The sequence below is a fragment of the Microplitis mediator genome, chromosome 4 (assembly GCF_029852145.1).
Source record: "Microplitis mediator isolate UGA2020A chromosome 4, iyMicMedi2.1, whole genome shotgun sequence".
Classification (NCBI taxonomy): Eukaryota; Metazoa; Arthropoda; class Insecta; order Hymenoptera; family Braconidae; genus Microplitis; species Microplitis mediator.
In genome coordinates this window covers 8,897,558-8,922,062 of record NC_079972.1, presented here as the reverse complement: position 1 = coordinate 8,922,062, position 24,505 = coordinate 8,897,558, and the positions used below count along the sequence as shown (strand labels likewise).

General features: G+C 27.9%; 2 protein-coding genes across 6 annotated transcripts; one reads left to right on the top strand and one right to left on the bottom strand.

Annotated features, from left to right (window-relative positions):
* Nucleotides 1-387: 387 nt before the first annotated feature.
* Nucleotides 388-22,007, top strand: LOC130666371 (HUWE1-associated protein modifying stress responses). Of its 4 annotated transcripts, none has more exons than XM_057467310.1 (5): nt 388-1,170; nt 1,484-1,555; nt 1,842-2,013; nt 3,673-3,812; nt 6,992-7,357. In XM_057467310.1, exons 1-5 carry the CDS (start codon nt 978-980, stop codon nt 7,132-7,134), a joined length of 720 nt encoding a protein of 239 aa, XP_057323293.1. In that variant the 5' UTR covers nt 388-977; the 3' UTR covers nt 7,135-7,357. The 4 variants fall into 4 exon arrangements, with proteins under 4 accessions (XP_057323293.1, XP_057323294.1, XP_057323295.1 ...); XM_057467311.1 differs by lacking the exon at nt 6,992-7,357 and adding an exon at nt 21,867-22,007 and having other exon boundaries at nt 389-1,170; nt 3,670-3,812; XM_057467312.1 differs by lacking the exon at nt 6,992-7,357 and adding an exon at nt 4,544-4,575 and having other exon boundaries at nt 390-1,170; nt 3,670-3,812.
* LOC130666370 (pre-mRNA splicing regulator USH1G) lies at nt 11,953-23,734 on the bottom strand. Of its 2 annotated transcripts, none has more exons than XM_057467307.1 (7): nt 23,460-23,734; nt 21,882-22,025; nt 15,788-16,060; nt 15,406-15,706; nt 14,980-15,297; nt 13,623-13,845; nt 11,953-12,304 (listed from the first exon to the last, which is right to left on the bottom strand). In XM_057467307.1, the coding sequence occupies exons 1-7, from the start codon at nt 23,480-23,482 to the stop codon at nt 12,048-12,050; spliced, it is 1,539 nt and encodes a 512-aa protein (XP_057323290.1). In that variant the 5' UTR covers nt 23,483-23,734; the 3' UTR covers nt 11,953-12,047. The 2 variants fall into 2 exon arrangements, with proteins under 2 accessions (XP_057323290.1, XP_057323289.1); XM_057467306.1 differs by lacking the exon at nt 23,460-23,734 and adding an exon at nt 22,306-22,465.
* Nucleotides 23,735-24,505: the final 771 nt, after the last annotated feature.

The following is a 24,505-nucleotide window of genomic DNA, read 5'->3' as shown; positions in this document are numbered from 1 at the left end:
TTCAAGGAAACTTATCATGGGTTTTTTATGGTAAAAAAAGTTATTTTTCAATTGAGGGAAAATTAACCGCAAATTCCTTTTCCAACTTTTGCTGTCAAATTCTCGGCAATTTTCGGTAATTTCAATTGTAAAATTACTCTCAATTTCAAGCTAAAGTGGATATTAGGGTAGTTTCATATAAAATTCATATTTTCCCGCACTTGTTTCATCAATGAAGTGCCATCTCTAAATTTAGAAATTACTCTACCCGACATCTTTCTGTGAACTCAGCGCTTCCCCGTCAAAATCTCAAACAATTTAAACCCACTTAAAAAATAGAAATAGAATATTATAATTTTCGTCGTCTACACACTTTGAGGTTCTTTCCTCAACTCGAGCGAGTGCATCCAAGTACAGTCCATACAATACACGCCAGTATATGTCTGTTGGTTGGTGGAGTGAATTCTCGGTTGGAATTTCATCCGCCATAAAGTTCCATCAATCCAACCGACCAACCAACCCGACACCCAGCACCATTATAATTATATCATCTATTTAGTCATCCGTCACCCAATAATCCGACCACATTTTCCCACCACCAAAAAACTAAATGAATAATAAATAAATACTTAAATAATAATAATAACTATTATTATTATTAATCCAGTGTAGTGTAATTTGTGTTTATTTAATACGTGAAAGACAATATACATATATTGTACATATAAATATATACATATATAAAAGCACGAGATTAATTCCGTAATGGCCGCGACCTGACCTTCATCATCTGAGATCTTAGTCCTCGTCAGTCGAAAAATATATTTATCATCAATAATTATTTCTTTTTTAATATATTTTATATTTATATATTTTTAAAACTTTAAAAGCACACAAATAATTATTATTATTATTATCAGTACAATAAAATATTAAGACTAGTGATTAAGAATAGGAAGAAATTTTTGAACGATTTAAAAATAATAAAATAAAATAAAATGAGTGATGATCGCAGTGACGAAGATCCAATAATGGATCTTTGGTACAGCAATTGGGAACAACAGTGCATTGAATCTATTGAATCAGAACCAGATTATGAGAGTCAATTACACAACGAAAAGGAAATTTATTCTCAGCAAATATGGACGGGTTTTCAGACAACAGCATCGGCCATTGCTCAACTTTATAAAGGTATTTATTTATTCATTTTATCATATTATTTACTAATCATTTACTTTTATTTATATATTTTTACATATATGAACATGTATATATAAATATATACACGAATATATGCATGCAAATATATGCATAAATATCTATAGATATATATATATGAAAATACATCCTAGTAATAATTATAAATAATATATTTATTATAAATAGTTATAGAAGTGTAGCCATTTTTTAATTTGCCATCCATTTTGTTTAGCTCGATTTATTTTTAAATATTTATATATATGTATATTTTTTATATTTATTTATTTACTTATTTATTCATTAGATCGTACACAAGGTGCATCTCTTTGGCTGCCATTTCAAACGGCCGCTGGAACAGTAACATCTCTTTACAAAAGTAAGTTTTCTTAATTAGTATCTTCATTATATAGGTATTTTATAGTTCATTTAAATATTTGTACCCGTGCAAGTGATAACAATTGTCTTGCCTATTGTCATACTTTGTCAGCGAGAGGTTATCATTTAGCTGAAGAACAGCTGCTGTTTCAATAAACTAGTAGCTGTTGGAGATATTTATTGATATCATTGTTAGCTAATTGTCGAGACAATATTTTCTGTATTAAATGTTAATTGTTGTGTTGACATGATGAATTTAATTAATTATTGATTTATTTTATTAATAGATTCTCTGGATGGTATGAGAAGATGCAGCGAACTGGGTGTTGAGATTGGAAGGCAGAAGAGAAGTAAAGAAATAATGAATTGGGCGAGAAAGAAAAGACGGACTATTAGACGGGAAGATTTATTGGCGTATTTAGCTGGTAAACCACCACCACCTAGACCTCATACTCACAGGTATATTATTTAGCTTATTTTTTTGTTAATTATTTTTTTTACTTACAGCAGACTCGCGATTTTTTTCCGCTTTGGTTCCTTCTATTTGACCCTTTTTTATGTCATTTTTAACTTTAGCTGCCTTATAGCTCCACCCGTAGAATTCTTTCCATACTGATTTACTTGACAGTATGTTAGTGTTAGTGTACAGTAAAGAACTTACTCAAAAGTTAATTTTCATAAAAATATTAATAATTGACAAACTGATTACAGTCGACTACCCGTCATAAGCCTGCCCTTCATGACCCTCTTCCACTCAATCGGGAGTTACTGAGTCCAACCAACTTCCCCGACTTAACCACTCTAAAGAGTTTCGTATCAGATAGCCCGTTATAAGCCTCCGTTAAAATTATCAAAATCATAAACTAAGAATAGGAAAAATAGACAAATTAATGATGAAAATTTACTATCTACGTTTCGCGGAGAATAATTTGATCGTTATTAAGTAAAATATAATTTATTGTTCATAATTGTAATTATGAATTATGTTCACTTCTGTTACAATCGAAAAGTTTTATTGAGCATTAAGTTCATCAATAAAATTATTATTTTAATTATTACTGTAATCAATGCCGTTATCATTATAATTATTATTCGTGTAAAAAGATAAGTATTTAATTTAGCCCTATAAGCATCAGGAAAATCGGGATAGTCGCGTATGTAACAAAATGGAAATATGACGTTTAAAATCACATAAAATAAAATAGGCTTATAACGGAAAGCAATAATATAAGTACCTTGTTAATTAATATTTGTAACGATAATTTAAATAATATTAGTAATTCTACAATTGATAGATTGTTTGCTTATTTATAGTGAAATGAATAATTGTACATGTACTAAAAACTGTTGTTAACAATATTGAATCATTAAAATAGTTATAACTATATTTCATGTATTGATTTGATATGTACCTGTAGATTGGAACGTTTTTTGCGCAACGAAAAAAAAACTTGCACAGTAAAAAATTTACTGGTTGACTACATTTCCAAAATATTTCGCATATAGATGCTGATATATCAGCCGAAAATCTTAGGCCACCCCAACCGGAACTACGCCTTATGCAGTCGAATTACATAAATTTTTTTTCATTTTCGTTCCGCGGAAAACGTTCCGATCTTCCGGTACATGATATGATGAATGAAATAGTAAATTATAAGGTACTAGGATATTACACTATGTTTTTTTAAGATCTTTTATTTTTGCACAAATATACAAAACATTCACACAGACGTATCTCCACCATCAATTACCACATTTGTCGATTTTCTTCCAAATTTCCCCGAAGATCGGAAAAAAATGGCGAGTCTACTGTACTGAGGAGGGTCTACAGTAATTTCTGTCCAAGCTTTTCTCTCAAACTAAACCTCTAAATACAAAATTAAGAACGAGGTTCGATGCATTACTCTGTAATCTAACAGCCTACGTTTTGATTTTTTAAAAATGTTAATTTGTTTAAGAGAAAAACGTGGACAGTTTCCATTTACTGCGCAAGTGCAACAAAGATAGTACCGTTTGTTGTTGACTTGAGTGTGAGAGAAAAACGTTCATAACTTTCTTAACGGAAAGTTTTATTGTTTGGGTTTATTTATTTAACTAATATATTTATTGTTTTAGAAGTTCTCCTAAACCGCGTATGATGGTATGCGGTTCACCACCGTCGCAGAGCCCTACAGCTAGTATGGTTGTTACACCAACACCAGAACCAGTTGATCAAGATTCTGATCTTCATGCCTTTAGAGAAGCTATTGCCTTATCCGGTAATTCCTTTTCTTAATTTATTTATTTACTATTTTTATTTTAATTTTCAAAAATCACAGGGTTGCCACTTATTCGAAAAAAAATCAGTTTAATAATTTCGAATTAACTTTCAAGCTAATCAGGAAATTTTGTGATTAATCAAAGTCATAGAATCAACAACATAAGTAATTTTTTCTCTTCTATAAAAAAAAAGTTGCTATCTTTCAATGACTGATTTATTAAATATTCAAATCAATTTTGAAAAAATTTAATCGATTAATTAAAATTAAAAACGATTATCAAGTGATGAAAGACATCAGAGAAATTGAATATTATTAAATCTTGTAATTTATGATTTTTTTTTTGTGTACCATCACTAGTAAACATCAAATCAAAATAAAACTATGTAATTCAAATGAAAATACATTACACAAGATAGATAATTATTCTACTGTTAAAAAAAACGTTAATAGCAATCAGCGCGATATCGAATGGCTGTGGGTTCAATTCTTAGTTCGAATTATTTGATTAACTCTAAATTTATTTATAAAGTAAGAAATTGAGGTTTCTTCCTTATTTTATCCAATTCACTCCTGTTCTAATTTTCCTGGAAAAATGGAAGAGGCTTTAAGTATTAGTATTCACTTGAAAAAAGAGTATTTTATGCTGTGAAAAGTTTTCATAGTAAATAATAGTAAGACATTATTACAAATTTTATAGTTAAGAAAACATTTTGTTTTTGTATTGACAGAAAATCGAAAAAATTAGGATAGTTTTTTAATGAATTAAAGTGACAACCCTGAAAACCCCATGCACGGAAACAATAGATAGGGATGGTTACTGTGCTACACAAGAATGATTGTAAAGTATGTAGAAACTGATCTTGGCATATTACTAGTTCTCATTATAATAGGAGTGGGTCGTTTTTACATACGACTGAGTACGATTCAACATACTATTAGTATGTTACAAATAATGCCGAAAAAACAACTGGTTATCGTGTTCACAGTCACCATTCGTTTACCAAATAATACAGGTTCCTTTCAGCAGTAGACGTGTCGCTATATAAAATAGATATAGGCGTTGTTTGGAGATACGAAAGACTCTCCGGGCAAATGCGTTTCATTGTCGTTCAACAAAGTAACCATTTCTGTGTTGGCCAGGAACTGTTGTTTCCAGTCACATGTCTGTAAATTCTGAACAGTAATTCTAGAACTGACGGTAGTACCTTAAGCTATGACGGTAACTAATTTTCAATTCTATTTAATTTACGGTTCAACGTTGAAAATCTGAAATAGGGAGTTTTGAGGATGTTCTGAAACAACAGAGGGCTAAAAATTTCATATTTTCAAAATCTCTAATTCTTCGAGAAAAATCGTTTTGAAAATCTCGATTACTCTACGAGTGCAACAAAGATACTTTCGATTATTTCTGTGTAAGAGAAAGGGTTCGGGTACCGTTTCATTTTCAAAAAGAAATTCTGTTTTTTGGTTTTATTCAACATTTCTAGTACGTACTAGGCGTATAGTAGGAATTTTCTATTACACCATATATAAAGTTATATTTAAAATACTGAATTTAATAAAATCGAATTCAATGGACTTATAAGATCTTCTTGAATATTTTATTTCGATAAAATTTTCTTAGGTTCACATTTCTATTAAAAAGCAAAATATCTATATTTGTGATTGAAAATTTTTTAAAATTCGAATTTAAATATTTAAAAATCTAAATATATAGATTGAGTGAAAATTCAAGCTTTTTTTTAACTGGCACAAGATGGTCATTGATTTTTAGAAGTATCTTGTCAATTATAAGGGCCGTTTTATATGATGAAATAAATGGCAACACACTTGGTTGCCATAAAATTTATTTAAGTCTATGAATTTGTTCATAAATCGTTTATCAAAATTTTTATCAATTAGTGATGACTCATATTTCTTGAATGAATACACTAATTTAGATACGTTAACTATAATTTGTTTGATTATAATATACAACTACCAAAACAAGTAGGCTATATCTTTTCAGGAAATGATAGAAATTTTTTTCTGTTAATTTTTGTTGACCTTAACGGGGTTATCAGATATTTTCGGCTGAGTTTTTCTTGGAAACAAAATCTAAATACAAACTACAGACTGCACACTGATGCACTACTGTCTAATCTCGCGAAGATCGCTTTTATTTTTTGATGATATTCATTTGCTTAAAGACGTTCCTGCGTGAGGCTTACTATTGAATAAAAATTCAAATTTTATATTTTTGGCAAGAATGAATCAATAGTTATTGTTCTCGAAAATTTCAGAATATGTCATCGATCATTTGAAAAAGTTATTAACGATTAAATATCAAAGTTTTAACACAGAATCTTATGGGAAACTATAACGTTCTATATTTGAATATTATATAAAAATTATTATTAGAATAGACAAAGGGACAAATAATGTTTGAAAATATTCTTTAATTTATGTTAATGATATAATCGTTGTAAAAAATAGTGTTATCAATGATTTGAATTATTTATTAATAATTATAGTTAGTAAAACTGAAATTCATTGAAAATTATTTTTCAAAGAGAAAATTTAAAATTTTTTTATCCGGAAAGAGCCTGAATAGCTTCCTAGGACCTCAAAACGTCGACATCTGATGAAAACTCGATTTTCGAAAATTGGGGTGTAAATAATAACTTCCCGAATTTTTGAAAATTTGCAATTTTCATAGCTGGAACTTAAAAAATGAATAACATATGACAGTAATTATTTTTTTTGAAATTCTTGGTAAAAAGAAAGCGATAAGATATTATGCTGAATTTTTTTTTTTATTAGAAATTATCATAAAAAAAAATCTAAGTTCCGTTCGGTTTGCGATGCCAAATAACTTTAAAAATTTTTAAATCCTAAATAGAAGTCTTTCATTAAGCTATCATAGTTTACATAAGTATACCGGAAGTTGGTGCGTGCTTCGATTAAAATAATTTGAATACAAATATAATTAAGCTGCCATACCATAAAAAACTAATTATTGCCCATTAAATTACAATTTAAAACATGCGGAAGTTAATAATTTTTTAAATTCATACTTCTAATTAATTATTAATATCCATTTAAAAAATGTTGTTTATTTTATTAAAAAATAAATAAATTTTTTTTCATTTCCAATTAGAAAGTTTTAAAATTAACAGTTTAATTATTTTATCCAGGATCACCGATTTCACGGCGTGCTGGCCGACAATCAGAATTGTCAGCATTCATAAGCAGTGAATTTGCTCGACATCACAAACGACCGGCATCACATGACGTGGACATGGGCTCACCCACGCACAAACGTTCACGCTTCATGTAACGAATCGCGTCGTTGTAAAATAGCCTTTAAAAAAACCTTTCTACCCTTGAACGTATTGCTAAATTTAAATAAATTAAACAGCTAAAACAATAACAATAATAACAACAAAATTTATTAATTTTTATTCTTCAGTTATTAAATCTATACTTTGATCGCTAACGTCAATGGAAAGAAAGAATTAATTTTTGAAAAATCATCAAGAGCCGATCTTTAAATTTCATAGGTAAATACATTTTTATTACTTACAATGAGACGTAACGTAACTCATTGTCACTAGATATTCAAATGAAGCTAATAATAAACACGTAATATAAATAATAATAATAATAATAATAATAATAATAGTAATAATAATAATAATAATAACAATAAATAATTAATAATAACAATAATGAATAAAGTGGTAGATAACAGGCTTTAGAAAAATTTAATTATATTATTATAATAATTATTATTATTATAAAATATAAATACTTAGATTTGTTTACTATAACATTCTCACTGCTACAAACGTATATAAATATTATTGTATATTTATTATCAATCAATTGATATATTTATATGATATTATTATAAATATTATACATAATACAAATACATATATATATAAATAGTTTAACATATCTACAGGTAACATATGAGCGGAAACGTTAATAAATAGTTATCTGGGATTTTATAGTTAAATTAATCAATCAAAAAACAAAAAAAAAGTAATTAGTGAGATTTCTTTATTTAATTTATAATTATTTAAATAATTTTGGCATTTAATTATTTTAATGAACAAATTATAATTATAAATACAATAAATAAATCTCATACAATTAAAATTGAAAAGCCATAACGTGATCCAGGCAGCTATTTTTTATGAAAATCGTGTCCGCATATATGTGTTATTATGTATATGTGTGTGTGTGCGTGTGTGTGTAATATGTAAAAGTATGTGAAAAATAGTTAGGTTCCTTCTTTTATTATCGTACCACCACAATATTGTCCGATAATGACTGAAGGTTAGTGTAAATGTACATTACTTGCAACGCACTGTGCCTCGTTTCGCTTATGGGTCTCAAGGTCGATTTAAATATGCGAGAGGACGTCGGGTTAAACTGGTTTTTGCTTTAAACCATACGCCCACTTATTTATTTATTATATTAAAATAATAATAATAATTATTATTATTAGTATTTCGCGCGATTTAGGTTTATTATGTTTATGTTTTATTTTGTTTTTCATTTTTATTTAATTGTAGTAATAGTTTTTTTTTTTTTTTTTTTTTTAAGTAAAAAATTTATCAAAGAAATTTAATTGCTGTATAATTAAATAAACCTACTCGTACATTTAAATTATTTTTTTAAAGAAAGACTTTAAATGAACAAAATTATTAATTTAAAATTAAAGTTTATAAATTTAATTGTAATCGACTGAGACCCTCAAGAATACTGTTTTATAAACGAGTATTGTTGTTCGGTTGTAAATAACGCTTATATATGAATTAATCGTAATTAATTGATTAACTAATTAATTAATTAATTAATTAATTGAGAAACAGATAACTATTATTATTGCGATAAGTATATAAATCAATAACTAGGTACTGTAGTTAACAATATTGATTAATATTATCATTTATTAATTGATAATAATAGCTAACAATAGCTTTAAATGTGACTATTATTATTATTCTTTTTTTTTTTTTATTAATTAAATTAATATTGAATTTTTTTTTTTTTCAACTGTTTAAATTTAAATTTTTTATTTACTTTTAAAGCAAAATTATTAAGCGATGAAACTAAGTTTCACTAAATTTTTTTAATTGATTCGAGTTCTGTTGTGTAAAGTGGAATTTAAGGCAGTAACCTACTTCGAGCGCTCGAAAAAAAAGGCTATTTTTTATGAATTTTTAATGAGATTATAAAGAAAGATATACATGTAAAGTTTGTTAGGCTCAATAAATACACTATTGAAATACATTTCAAAAAATTTTATTATAGATTTTATACATTTTTGACATACAAAAATATCATTCGAATACAATGCCTCAGTTAGTAGGTGGGTCTGCGTTTGGTGTTGAAACTTAAAAAATGGACAATCTGAAACAGAAAATTGTTAAAATTTTACATTTAATATATCACTAGCAACCGACTGAACTAGAATTCTTAATCTTCATGCAAAAATAACGAAATAGCGGCGAAAAAAAAATTGCTTTATTTTGTTATGTTTGTATGTATTTCAAAAATTATAGTTCAGCCGCTTGTGAGAGATATATTGGATTTAGAAGTCCAAAATTTTCTGTTTCAGATTGTCCATTTTTGAAATTTTAGGCCAAGCGAAAACCCTCCTATTAATTGAGGCGTTGTATTTGAATGATGTTTTTGTATGTTAAAAGTGTATAAAATACGTAGTAAAATTTTTGAAATGTATTTCAATAGTGTATACATTAAGCTTAACAAACCCTACATGATGATCTTGATTCATAATCTCATTAAAAATTCATAAAACATAGCCTTATTTTTCGAGGGCTCAAAGTAGAATACTGCCTTTAAAAAAAAAAATAATTATTGCCACACTATTTAATTGCAATGAGATTTTATTGTAAGTGATTACTATTTTTAATTTTAAGTAATTTTCTTGACAGAATAATTTGATTATAAGAAAAATTACATAGAAATAATTATTATTTAAGACGGAGCAATCTTTTAATGTTATTTACTGTTTTAGTAATTAATTTATTTTATAGATAAATATAATGATTAACAATTAATCATTATGTTTTATTAAATCATTGTTCATTAGAAAATTATAAATTCTAAACCAATTTTAATTATTAAATATTTTTTTTTATAATTCGTAATAATGATTTATGAAGACTTCGAGGGTTCAGAATTATGAAACTTTTTTTTGTTCGTTATATTTGTATGTGATATTGAACTCAACAAAATGGCTACTTACTCAGTTCTGTTTTATAACCTAAAAAATATTAAATTATACTGTTTTAATGCCTACAATTATAATTGCGAACAAAAAAAGTGTGTAGATAATTTATTGAATATATAGTATATTTTACACCTCGGACAGTAAAATAAGAAATGTCTCAGATCTCATGTAATATAATTGTTGGCCGAGGTGAAGCCAAACAAACATGTGATCTGAGACATTTCTTACTTTACTGCCCGAGGTGTAAAATATACTGTTATTAGTATTTAAAGAATTATTTTAATTTAATAAATTTTTTAAATACTAATAAAGAAAAATATCTGTATTATTTACACTTAAAAATAAATTGTTTAAGAGTCGCTCCACTTGTTTTCAATGGTAAAGAATCAGATTATAGTTGAGTCTGCAAAAGAATGAGCTTTTCTTCCACTAGATGGTTATGATGGAGTTCATGAATTTGCACTAATGCGCATGCGCATTAATGACTTCATTATAAAAAAATGGTGGGAGAAAAGATCATTCTTTTACGGGCTTAACCATATTTTATAATCTGCGGTAATTAATATCTATAACCAAAAAAAAAAAATGTTTTAATTCAGAAAATTATGAATTTTCTTTTCTAAGTTTTTTATGCCGTAAAATCAATCAAAAGATCAAAAAAAAAAGTGGAGCTGTAGGTGAAAAAAAATCTCTCGATGTTTATTATTAATAAAATTAACGTACTAGATACTAGTATATATTAAATTATTGTAATTATAAGTAATCAGATATTTTGCAGTATGCATTTATCATTAGGAAAATTACCAGTAACTGTTGACTTAAAGTTTGAAAAATTATTTTCTTTTATTTAAAATTTAAATATTGCAGTCAAATTAACACACGGATCAAAAAATTTTCACAAAAATATTTCTGAATTTTAATCAACTTATGAACAGTTAAAATTTTTTTAATTAAATAATTTCTATTTTAACTATAAATTGATTAAATTTGTAAATAATTTTTTTTATTTAATTTGATTAATAACAAAAATTATGTAAATAATATTTTTTAAAAATTAAAAATTGCTCCGTTTTAATTTAAAATAATTTTAATTAATTATTTATTGTTTTTATGATTACAATTAAAATTGTTTTCACAATAATTAATCTATTATTTTATTTTACTTAAAGTAAATAGATAATAGATTTATTTAATTTAAAAAAAATGCATAAAGAATAATTAATTAATTAATTAATTAGTTGAATATATTAATCTATGACTGTTAATTTAAGTTATTAATTAATAAATATAATTAATTTTTTTGTTAAATTATGTAACTAATCACTCTCACGTTGAGTTTGATACTAAATTTAATTAAATAAGGGATCGATTAATCATAACCCGTGTTGAATTAATTAATAATTAAAACAAAAAAAAAATAAAACGAACAAGAAGAGTGAAAGATGTGCGAGAAGAAAAGCGTAACAGACTCACAACTGGTGCTCTTATATTTTTTCTTCTTTTTCAACAACAAAAAATTTATAAAGCAACAAAAAAAAAAACAATTTTTTCTTTCCTCGACTATTTGTATGAATGATGATAAATTAATTAAGAATATAATTATTAAAATCTAATTTATACTAACACTCGAATAAATTATTAATTAATTAATATCAATAGTATGAAAAAAATTTTTTTGTTGTTTTTTTAAATATATATATATATATATATATGTATGCAATATATATATATATATTTATAAAAAAAATTTTAGTAAACATATTTCTAAGCATATTAATAATAATACTTCTATAAATCGATGAAAAAAAAAATGAACATTTAATAATAATAATTTTTGTTCTTGTAAATTTATTTTTTATGATAAAAAAATTTATTTATCAACACGAATTGAAGAAAAACATTTTTATTGCCATATTACATTGTACACAATAATTGAGCTTAAATAATTATTGTATGATAATTAATATTTATTACATTATAAATTATAATTTACTGTCTTTAATAATACGTTGAGATGTTACGAAAGCCGCTTTTCTGGTGGCTATTGCATTTGTTAGCTTTCTTCGTGGACCAAGAGGAAGTTTTAAGGCAGCAATATCATTATCGGTTAATAACATTAATGCCTCTAGATCTATTTGTTCAGCTTCGAGTGTTGGCTGTATCGAGGTTAGATTATTGGCTACTAAAAATCGTTGAAGGGGACTCCATTCTTCGTCTGTTTCATCTGTATCATCTTCACCTGTGTTCAATTTATTATTTTTATTATTTCATTATATTTCCATCAAAATTTTAAGTAATTTACAGTATTCGGAAAAATCACGATATTTTAAGGTAAACGTACGGTATCTCCCAGCAAAAGTGCGGTATTTTTACAGTAAATTTGCTGTGAGAGAACGATAATTTGCCGTACAATTGCGCAAAGCCTGCGGTAATTTATCGTCAAGTGAAGTATTGCCGTCATTTTGAGTTTTGGTCACAAGACGGTCCGCTGACAGTTTGTGACCGACGGACCTAAATGACGAGTCTATTCTAATGCGAAATGACCGTCACAAATTTTTCGGTCAAAGGTCGTCACGTCGTACTGTCAAAAAATTTTTTGTCACAAATTTGGTCAGTCGCATCTAGCTAGTTGATTTGTGATCGTCATCAAATTTTTCCCTTCGTATTTTATCTCGTGGTATCTTTAAGAAAATTGCGATTTCAAAAATTGAATTTGTATATAAGTCATAAAGTCGTTCGTAAAATGTCACCACAGTTGTGACAAATTTACAGCATTGGTTTAGAAGAAACATTTTCGGTTAATTTTTCGACATTGTGCACAGTATTTTACCTTTATAATGTAGTCAAAAAACTCATTTATACATTGAATGGCAATTTGTTCAACAATTTAGAATTTAATTTGCTTGAAACTTACTTCCCGAATTTTATGGAAAGTTGAAAAGCTAACCTCTGCTAAGCAACCCTGGCTATTAGGGCTCACTAGTAACCTCGAGCATATAGGTATACATCATTACGTCAGTCGGTAAAGGAAATTTCATTCTTTAAAGTATGTATACTACTAAAATTTACCACAATATTTTGAAGTTCGTAGAATAAGAGTATAGATCATGCAATAATGTTGTCCATTATAGTGTCATATGAAATAATAAAGTGATATAGTGTAAGCATCAGGAATTCGTCGTTTCTCCACCGCTATCCAACGCTCTAAAATTAAACTTCTGAGGCAAGAATTGCATAAAATAATATTCAATCAAAAGTTTCCCGCTGAATCGAAATCCTGAACCAGGAATTGATCGAGAATTTCATTAATTCACTTTAGAGAATACGCATTTGTTTTTAACAACCGTTTAAAATTTTATACTATTTTATTAATTATTTAAATAGTTAACCAAACAGTAAATTCCAATTTACAAATAGTCATTCTATTAAATTTGTTTCGTCTAACATTCCTTGCATAATTTATAATTGTATAGTATTTATAATTAATCGGAAATTGAGCCTCGTTTTAATCATAAAAGTTTTAAATAATTATTTTCATATATAAAAACATATTTTACCAGATAATCGATCATCATCCCACATATTTTGTCGTCTAGCGAGACTTCCAGCACTACCAATGCTTATTTCTTCATTATTACGTCCATTAATATTATTGTTATTATTGTTATTGTTATTATTATTATTTTTACGGTTTATCATCGCATTCTCCAATGAATCTGTATTATACTTATGTTCATCATCAATTTGTCTTACTGGTAAATTTTCTAGTGTTGCCGTTATCTTGAACAAAAATAAATATCAAATTATATATTATGAATTAGTCGACTTCGCTATAAAACATTAATTACCTCATAGGAAAGTAATACAATACAAGTAAGACGATAATTTCTATTTTTTTTTTAAATTAATTACAGTAGGACCTCGATATAAGACTAGTTCGGGGCTGTAGGGGAAAAAACTCTTGGAATTGAGGTACCCCCACTATTGGGCTGAACAGCGTTTGCGCCCAAACCTCGTTATAAGACTATTGCCGTTTTGCGTCTTCTTTATGTATTCGGTTCAACTCTACGCTATTATACAGTAAATCTATTTCATATATAATCATAAATGAACAGAATTTTGTCATTCTTTCCTGTTAACTAATTATGTGATACCACGAAATTTGAAGTATTCTTTATGAAAATAAATGATTTAATCTAAAATCTTTATGTATGTACATTTTATCTTGATTTTAGTCGTACTGAATTGTTGGTGAGGGGAAGCGTTCCGAGCGAGTTTCAACAAATTGAGGAGAAGAGTCTTATAATGCGTAGTCTTATAATGAGGTCCTACTGTAATAAGTAAAAAAAATAAGTTAGAGACTTTAATATTGAGGTGTGCGAATCTTATTCGAATCGAATAGTTAGTCGAGTCAAATATCGAATAGTTCGAAGTTTCGAATAATTCGTAGTTTCGAATAATTCGTAGTTTCGAATAATTCGAAAGATTCAAATAGTTTAAAAGATTCGAGTAATTTGAATTGTTCATTTCTGCTTTGATATTTCAAAAGTAATTGGATAGTATCTATGGCTTTATGAAATTGAAAAACTCTTATATTATTTATATTTGTACCTGAAAGTAGACCATATAATCATAAACCTAATGAACGTAAGATTTAAAAAAGTTTGAATCTTCGAGGTGAATCTCGAATCGGACAATTCGATTCGCCTCTAATAATTCGTAGTTTCGAGTATTCGCACACCCCTACTTTAATAGTAACATTAAAAGTGAAATAGCGAAATCTTACGACGGAATAACTGTCCCTAAAATTTATACTTAAAATTTTTTTTACAATCAAGGCACCTCTTCCTTATTACTACAGGTAATGTATTCAAAACATAATTATCATTATTAATAATAAAATAATAAATTTACCGATCGTCTAAAAGCAACGGAACCGAACCCCGGTCTGTTGAAAATACTAGCAGGTTCCTGAAAAAGTACAGCTTCTTCAACAAGATTATTTTTTCCATATCCATTGACATCATGGATATCATCGTCATCATAGTCACGATCTCCTAATAAATCTGGAGTACTCTGAGCTTTACTAAGAGTACCCCAAACATCAGATATTTTTCCTCTCTTGCCTATCTGCTGTTGTGCTTGAGTCTCATAAGTACCCACATACATCACTTCTGAATCTCTTCTTAGTCCTGTCAGGCTTCTTACAGATCTTTTACCATCACCTTCAATCTAAAAATTAACTCATTAGTTAATAATTATCTTCTAAGTCCTTATTTTTCAATTATTTAAATATTGTATTCATTGATTTTATAAAAGTTAATGAAAAATTTTAATCACCTCAATTACTTTAAAATCATCAGTGACTGCTTTTTTTGCCAAAGCTTTACGACAAACGGCACTGTTACCTCGTCTACGTGCTGTGTTAGATGCTGTTGACAATGTACCAACAATATCACTAAATGTTTGTGAAGGTTTCATACGTCCCTTAAACGTTAATATACTAGGCCTATGAGGTAATACACTTTCGTGATTAATTGTATCAATAATGTCCATTTTAGCGCGATCTTTTAATAATTTTTTTTGTTCCTTTTCCGCTTTTATATCTGCTATTTTTTGGCGCTTCACATATTCTTTAAGCCTACAGTAAAAAAAAAAATATAATTAGCCATTAATTATTGATTGTCGGTTATTATTATTATTTTTTCTTAATAATTCTGACCTTTTTTCCGCATCCTTTTCCGCTTTTTCTCGTAACAGTTTACTTTTTTTACGATTAATAGCTTCTTGTTCCGCTTGAGCGAGGTCGAGAAATTGTAGAATATTTTCACGGCCATTTATAGCTGCCAATTCACGTGCTGAATGTCGATCAATGTCCAGAGACCAAATGTTACAACCGAATTTAACGAGAAATTTCACACAGAATTCGTGACCACGGGCCGCTGCCAAATGAAGCGCTGTGTTACCAAAATGATCTGTTTTATCTGGATCACCTCTGAAACAGATATATATTTATGGTTAAATTTATTTATAAATACACTTCATTATAAAAATACAAGTATAGTGGACATATTTCAATAATTATATTGATGTTCACGTAAATTATGTTCATAAATTTTTAACTAAACTTAAACTATGACTGCTATTTATTGTCTTATACTTTGTATACTGCCCTTATAGAAAAAAACAATAGACCAAAGCTTGGCCGAGGCTCGGCGCAAGACTTATTAATTCTGAGGGAAGCTTGAAATCCAAGCTTGGCCCAAATCTGTCTAAGCATCGAAGTGATTACCCGGAGCCAAGCTTAATGACAGTACTGTGCCAAGACTGCATCTAACTATTGGCCCAATATCGAGAGCCAGTAGTGTGCCAAGACTAGCTCAATAAGCATCTATACTTATTAATAATAAATTAAAAAAAAAATATCAGTAGACATGTACGTGATGGTAACACATGAAAATAAATTTGTACATAGAGAAATCGGGTGGATCGATGAAACTAATTTTTTTTTCATTTGCTGGGTCTCAAACCTGGTCCTTCATGGCTGCTAGGTAAGGATCTTATCCACTAAGCTGTTATGCTATACATAGAAGCCAGAAGTTTTTACACGGAAAAAACGAATTTCGTCCTGAGAACAAAAGACGGGATAACGAAAGATTTTGTTATAATGACAAACATGATTAGCTTACGGTAACAAATTAATTTGTGTCGTAATTAAGAAGTCGATTTGTTATGAGAAATGAGAACACATGATGTTTGTTATAAGAATATCGTCGTATTTTAAAGCCGCATTTGCTACCGTAAGTAATCTTAGCTTATGGATACAAAAATTTTTGTTAATGCTACGAATTCATTTTGTTACTTTTACAAATCAGTTTTTTTATTAGAACACAACAATTTTGTTACAGTTACAAACCATTGCTTGGCCCAACGAATAATTTGTTAGCGTTACAAAAACATTGTAATCCCAACAAATGCTTCGTTATCCGTATATTAAGGCAGAATTTTGCTACCGTAAGTTATCTTGTTTTGTGGTCACCAAAAATTTGTTTCCGTGTATATACCATTTGTTATTTAGACTGGTAAACGAAGGCTTGTCACTTGAGTATTGGCTGAACCTTGCCCCAAGACTGGCAAAACAAGGTTTGTCAATTGAACGTTGGCTGAATAGCCCAAGACTGGCAATCCAAGGCTTGTTACTTGAGTAGTGGCTAAATCGGCCCAAGACTGGCAAACCGAGGCTCGTCACTTGAACGTTGGTTGGATCTCGGACCAACCTTTGGAGGCCTAGTCTAGGTAGTCTAGTATTGTGCCAAGACCGGCCTCGTTGTCTATATTTTTTTTCCTACAAGGGTGTAGCATTTATTCCATTTTTACACTGATTTAATACCGGTATTTCAACACCGCAGAATTACACCGCCTACACTGGTGTAAATCTATATTAACACCGCTTTTTACAGTGTAGCAACATGAAAGGTAAGTTCCTAGAACATTATTTTTCATGTTACCCCAATATGATTTTTTCATGGTGACCCATTTAGACTGGTTCATGTTTCACCACCTAGTTATTTTTTTTCCGTATGTATATATATTGTAATAACTAGTAACTTATCGATTATTATCACAAATATTTAAAAATATCAGTTTCACTTTCGTTTCAGTATATAATATATCATTTTTATTTTAGAACCTACTCGATTTATTATGAAAAATTCTTTGAAAAATCTACTAAAAAAATTAGAGGGTAAAAATGATAAAATAAACTACAATCTAAATAATCAACATTCCAATGCTGATAATGTATAGAAAGATAGAAAGCGTTAGATAACATTATTTCCTATTCTAGCGCCTGAGTTTATGGCATAACCAGTTAAATGTGCATATAAGCATGCATATTTATAATATATGTAAGAGTGTACAGGTAATAGGGGCGGCTCTTTAACAGCGGCTAAAAAGCATTACATCTCTTCCCATTCCGGTACGTTCCGTTTCGTTTAATACGCTCTGCTCTACTCCGCGTACTCTACTTTGGTTTTGTTTCATACACGCTCGATTGTCTTTACGTACATAACAATCCATGCAATACATTCATGCGTATATACATTCATATAAACATACGTATATAAACCGGCGTCTACGCATGCCTGTTACCATATATATAAAATATATATAATATATATTTATATACAATTTGTATCAGGAAAACACGTGCGAGTGAGTATATTTATCTTTCTCCATATATATCTGTATATTTACGTATGTATATATAAATATATGTATATATATATATTTTTGCGCGGGGAATTATTGTCTACACGGCTACACACTCTTTACCTTCCACCGCACATTTCCGGTTCTTTCGGACCACCTGTCGTGTGGTTTATCCGGCTGTTCGATGCATCAAACACTCGTTATATTTATTATTACGTTACATTATTCATAGTTATTATTAAAGAGCGGAAATTTGAATTAAAAAAAAAATATAAAAATAAAGTTGGAATTTTTTTTTCTTCATTCATAATTTTTTTTAGAAATCATAGTGTACATGTACACTTTCTTTTTTAAGAAAAAGGGGCAAAATGGGTACTTGAAAAAAAATTCGATTAGGGTAACCTTGCCATTAAGGGGGGAATAGGGTCTGAAATACAAAATAAAGAATATATTTTTGTGATTTTTTTTTTTTCAGAGTACCTTCGTTATTAAAATTCTTAAAATTTGTGACATAATTAAGCATCATTCCAAGAATATTCTGCTAAATTTTCATAAAAAAATATTGAAAAACAAGCCAGTCGTAGTGGGGAGAACCGAGTCACCTCAAAAAAAAGTCTCCATGCCGTAGGCAGGTTATCATGACTGTTTCATCTGAAATCAAAAAACCAAAGAGATTTCTTTAGTACATAAGTTTATCTTCGATTTGAACGAAGGATTTTTTTTTCAATAACTACTTATTTTTTAATTAAACAAAAGGAGCAATTTTTGGCAAAAATCAGAGTTTTTTGATTGCACTTTTACCAAAAATTCAATAATGAATAATTTGTTTATTCCTTCGTTCAAATCCAAGATAAACTTATATACTAAAGAAATCTTTTTGGTTTTTTAATTTCAGATGAGGCAGTCATGAGTTATCCTGCCTACAGCATGTAGACTTTTTTTTTTTAAGTGACTCAGTTCTTCTCACTACCACTGGCACATTTTTAAATATTTTTTGATCAAAATTTAGCAAAATATTCTTGGCAGGATGGGTCATGTCCAAAAATCGAAATTTTTTTTTTCTTTCAAAAGTTATCAAAATTTAATGTCATCTTATTGTTTGAGCAAAATTTTAATTTAAGTACTCCTCAATAATATTTTTCATTAACTTTAGATTTAAAATTGTAGGAGACCTGATTGCTCCCTTATGTCAATTTAAAAAAAAATCGAAGATGCGCTTTTGGTTCCTCTTAAATTTCATCTGAACAAATTTAGAGAGCCTATTTTTTCTCTTTTTCTCAGATACTCGGTTGTTAAGTAAAAAATTTTATTAAAAATTAAATTTTTCTTCCTACTTATTTTTTTTTTTTCTTAAAAAAGTTATTTTTTCAATGAAACTGTTACGTTGTAGAAAAGACGTGGGATGACTTGATGAAAGTTGCTATTGAATTAATATCAATTGTATACAGTAAGCGAAAGAGTATAAGATTAAATTATTATAAAGACAATGTAAGTGATTGCGAATGTTCTTTATTCATTATTATCATTATTTTTTTTTAAACTTAATTTACTCATTATCAATTATGCGTAAAAGACAGTGAATAAAAAAAAGTTAAATCAAGATTAGTTTATAATGAACTAATTATGAAGCTAGAGTAATTACCTTTGTAATTTTATTAGAATAAAAAATAATTCCAGATTAGCCATTCATTATTTTTATCAAACGTAACACGTAGTTGATATTATCGGAATCGTAATAATCGAACAATGACAATTGATAATAAATACAATAACCTAGAAATCAATCGATTACATTTTTGTTTATCCTCGTTAAATGATTATTATATGTACAACTTCATGCTATTGAACATGATAATACACAAGAGTCAGAACGATAAAACTTTCTAAACGCGAAAATGATGTGCACTTATAAGAAAAATAATGTTTATTGTTCTATTTATTTGTGCTTATTTCTAATAATAAATTTTTATTGTAAAAGTTTCATAAAAAAAAAATTTGATAAATTTTAAACATTCATCAGCGCTTCATATATTTGGTCTGAAGGCAATTCAACACGCGTAAGATGTCTTTTTTTCATTTTCAATAAAATTTCTATATCGAAGGAAATGTTTGGTCAATAATCATTAAATTCAGTTATTTTCATAAAAATATAATGTGTAGAATTTATATTGAAATTTATTTCAAATAAAAAAAATTAAATGTTGGATGTTCATCCATTTATTCTGATTACTTGTTATGACGCATATCGATTTAACTGTTGAAAAAAACTAATTTACGAGGGCTAAAGATATTTTTTACGTCCTGGGTCAAAAATAAAACTTGATTTAGACTTGGTTTACGCAGTCGAAATTTAGAGCCGTTTTTCACAAGACAGACTCGACTTTTTTTGCGGAAATATGAAATATATTTAGTTTTCGCCTTGGTTTAGACTTAACTGGCTTACTAAGTCACGATTTAAGACGAAATTGACTTGGTTTAGATTTTTTTGAGACGTAATTGAGACTTAAATTTTAAGACGAAAAAGTCAAGATCATGTTGAAATTGACTTAGTTTAGACTCATTCGACTTAAATCATAAGGCAAAAAAGTCAAAACTAAGATAAAACGTAAAAAACACATTTTACACTAAAAACTACTGCTTGCTTTTGACTTGTTTGATCAATTCTAAAGTAAGGCGAATAAATAACTTTTTGACTACTTAGTTCAGCAAGTCAAAAGTAAGGTGGATGACAGTCGTGCCCGAAGTGAAGACGAATAAGTTCAAACTAAGATGAAAAAAGTTCTGAAAGTTGACAAAAATTTAATTCAAGTCGAAAAAGTCGAAATCTTATCGGAAAATTGTCGGCAAATCGATAAATTAAATAGAAAATAAGGTGAAGCGAGCCTGAATCAAGTTTTGTTTTTGACCCGGGGTCGAATTTAATCAAATAAGGATTTGTAGCTTACATAGAAAACGTTTTTTGATTTTTTATTAAAAATTTTAATTTTTATCAGATAGCCAACAGGATTCGGCTTCACTATGATACCATAGCATTTAAAACAAGAATAGGATCTCAGTATATAATAATACACTGAAATATTATTGTTGTTTTAAATGTTATGGTGTCATAGTGAAGCCGAACCTTGTTGGCTATCTGATGGAAATTGAACTAAATACATTACAAAAATTACTATGGCCATAGAGTATTTATTAAGTCTAAAAAACCTACATGTACACTACCGCTCAAAAGTATTTGGCCACCTGCATTTTTCTTTATATTACAAACAATAAATCTATTAAAATAACTTTATTAGGTTTCATTGTTGGTATTTCACCGGAAAAAACGTATTGTTATTTTGTATAGCTGTTTGCCAATAATTAATTAAATTTACTATGAAGTCATTTCATTGATTCAAACTTTTAAAAAATACCTTTTTCCGAGTGGCTAAATACTTTTGAGCGGCGTATATCTTTATTTATAATCTCATTAAAAATTCATAAAAAAAGCCTTTTTTTTAAGCGTTCAAAGTAGAATACTGCCTTAAGTTGATCTGGATATGATTTTAAATTAAATATATAATAATAATAACAATAACAATAATTTGTTATAGAAACAATAAACATACCCCCTGGCGACAAGCAGTCTCAATGCATCGACGTGACCTTCAAAAGCTGACCACAGCGTTGGGGTCATTCCTCCGTCATCTCGCGTATTGCAATCCTTTCGTGTTGCTTCTTTAAGGATCTCAAGTGCTCCATCACGAGCTGCTCTGTTTAAAAAAAAAATGATACTAAAAAATACTGACACTTGTTAAAATTATTCACTATACAAGTTTAAATAATTGTTTTAAGTAAACTAAGTTAAGTATTTTCACCGTGAAAAAAAAATAAAAAAATTACTAGAAAATATTTTTGCTCTGTTAATTAATAAATTTTCTTAACATGTCGAAGACTAACACAATTTGTTTTTTTTTTAATTATACTATATAAAAAAGTGTCCACACGTAAGTGAATAGAGATTAAAATCTTAATTAAGACTAGAAAAATTACAAGTGCAACGAACTACATGACAATTTCCCCATCATCATCTGTCATTGATGCTCCTTTTTAAACCAAGTTTCTTTTTATACTTTATTTTATATTTACGATACGATATCTACTTGTCACTGCTAAATGTCATTCGACACTTTTTATTTATAACTATTTTCTCTTTTCAAATTTACAAACAAGGAAACCTGCGTCATTTGTTTTATGATTAAAAAATTATTCACTTAAATAAATAAATAGAAAATAAATAAAACGAGGTGAAATCTGTTATCTTTACTCTATTATCGATTTATCACTAGATAATGCTTCTCATAACTGATAATTATTTATCTGCGATATTTATTTAAGATATTTAATTTTTATTTTCATCTAATTCTTTTAAAATTTATGATAATTTTTTTTTATTAAGTGTAGCGATGATTAAATCACATTTTTTTTTTAATGATAATATTTTAATAACTTACTGGCCAAATTAATCAAAATTTATTTGAATATTTATATTAAATATGAGTAAAAAATTAAAAAATTAATAAGTGCATTTTTGATAAATTTTATTTTTTAAATTAATTACTCTATTTATTTACAATTTTAAATTTGTCTGATTCTGCTACATTCACACTCATTTATTAAATAACAACTTAAATTTGCAAATTAAAAAAAAAATGCGAATAAAATTGATATTTAAAACTGCAAAGATCTGAACATTTGTTTTCATAAATAATTTATATTTTATTCAACAATTATTTAAAAATATGAACACAGCGATTTCAAAAATTCCTGAATGTGCGTTTTTCAAATTTTTGTCTATTACTGCATCAAAAAAATTTCGGAGCGAACGCGGATTAAATTCTGAGTTAATGCGGATGATTTTTTATCTAGTTCATTCCCTCCGAGAGAAAAAAAGTTTACATCACTCCGCCAGAAAAAAATAACATTCCCTGAGCATGAGTGTTTTTTTTTAAACTTCAGAACTTTGAGGTGAAAAAAATTTGAATTGAAATAAATTTCATATTCACTCCGAATTCACTTCCGATTTTTTTGTAGTAGAGATTGATTTTGTGTGTTTTTTTTTAAATAAAAAAATTGTTAGTTGTTAACTGGTTTCACTGTCATAAATAAAAATAAACAATATGCATAAAAAAAAAAAAAAAACGTACTTATGAAATCTTTCAGAGGACATCCTCTTTTCACTTTTGAACAGATATTTAAGCTCACATTAGCCGCGCAAATGGTTGAGGACTTAAAAAAAAAATCTTCATATAAAATATTTTTGCAGTATAAATATTTAAATAATTCTTGAAAACACTAATTAAAAAAATTATAAAAAAAAAAAAAAAAAGTAACGGACAAAACTGTTGACTAGAAAAGAGTCTCGTTAAGAGTACAAAGAGAGTATGAAGTTAATGATTTAGCAACCGGCATTGTACTAAAAGCAACAAGGCAACTGAATCATCGAGCCAGCAGACGTTCCCTTCAGTCCACCACTCACCTTGGTTACCTCCCTCTCTTTCCATTTGTTTTATTTTATTTTATTTAACTTTTTTTTACAACTATTTTCCCGGCCTCTCACCTGTGAGATGTGCACCTGTTGTCCGACCAGTCGCGTCCGCGTTACTTTATCCTTAAACTTTTTTACCCACCGAGTTTAATTTTTCAAAACTATTTTATTATTATTAATTATTTATTTATCATCATCTCAATTAAGGTAAAGGGACCAGTTATCGACGCTATTTCAGATTCTGACACTTTCAACTTTATTTCAAATTTAAAAAAAAAAATTGACTTGAATAGATAACTAAATTTGTTGTTAATTTGAAAAACTTATCCTGTACCTAATTAATAGTAATAACAAAAATAAAGAAATAAAATATCGTCATAAAAAAAATTTTTAAACCGGCAGTAGCTGTGGGAGCCATTTTTCAGTTATGGCGTAATCAGTTTACGGTAGAGCGGTTCAAAATTGAATATGTTATCTTACCACCATGTAACTATAAAAATATAATAAAAAATATATGGACAGGTTAATAATTAACTGTAATTTAGTTTCAAATATTGATGTATTATATTAAATAGCATTTTCTTATCAAAATGTGAGTGTCAATAACTAGGCTAAATTGTATAGGTATGTCACAGTTGTAGAACCTCAAAGTCAATCATAATTTTCAATAATGGTAATAATTTGTTTCTTTACGTGAATATTTAT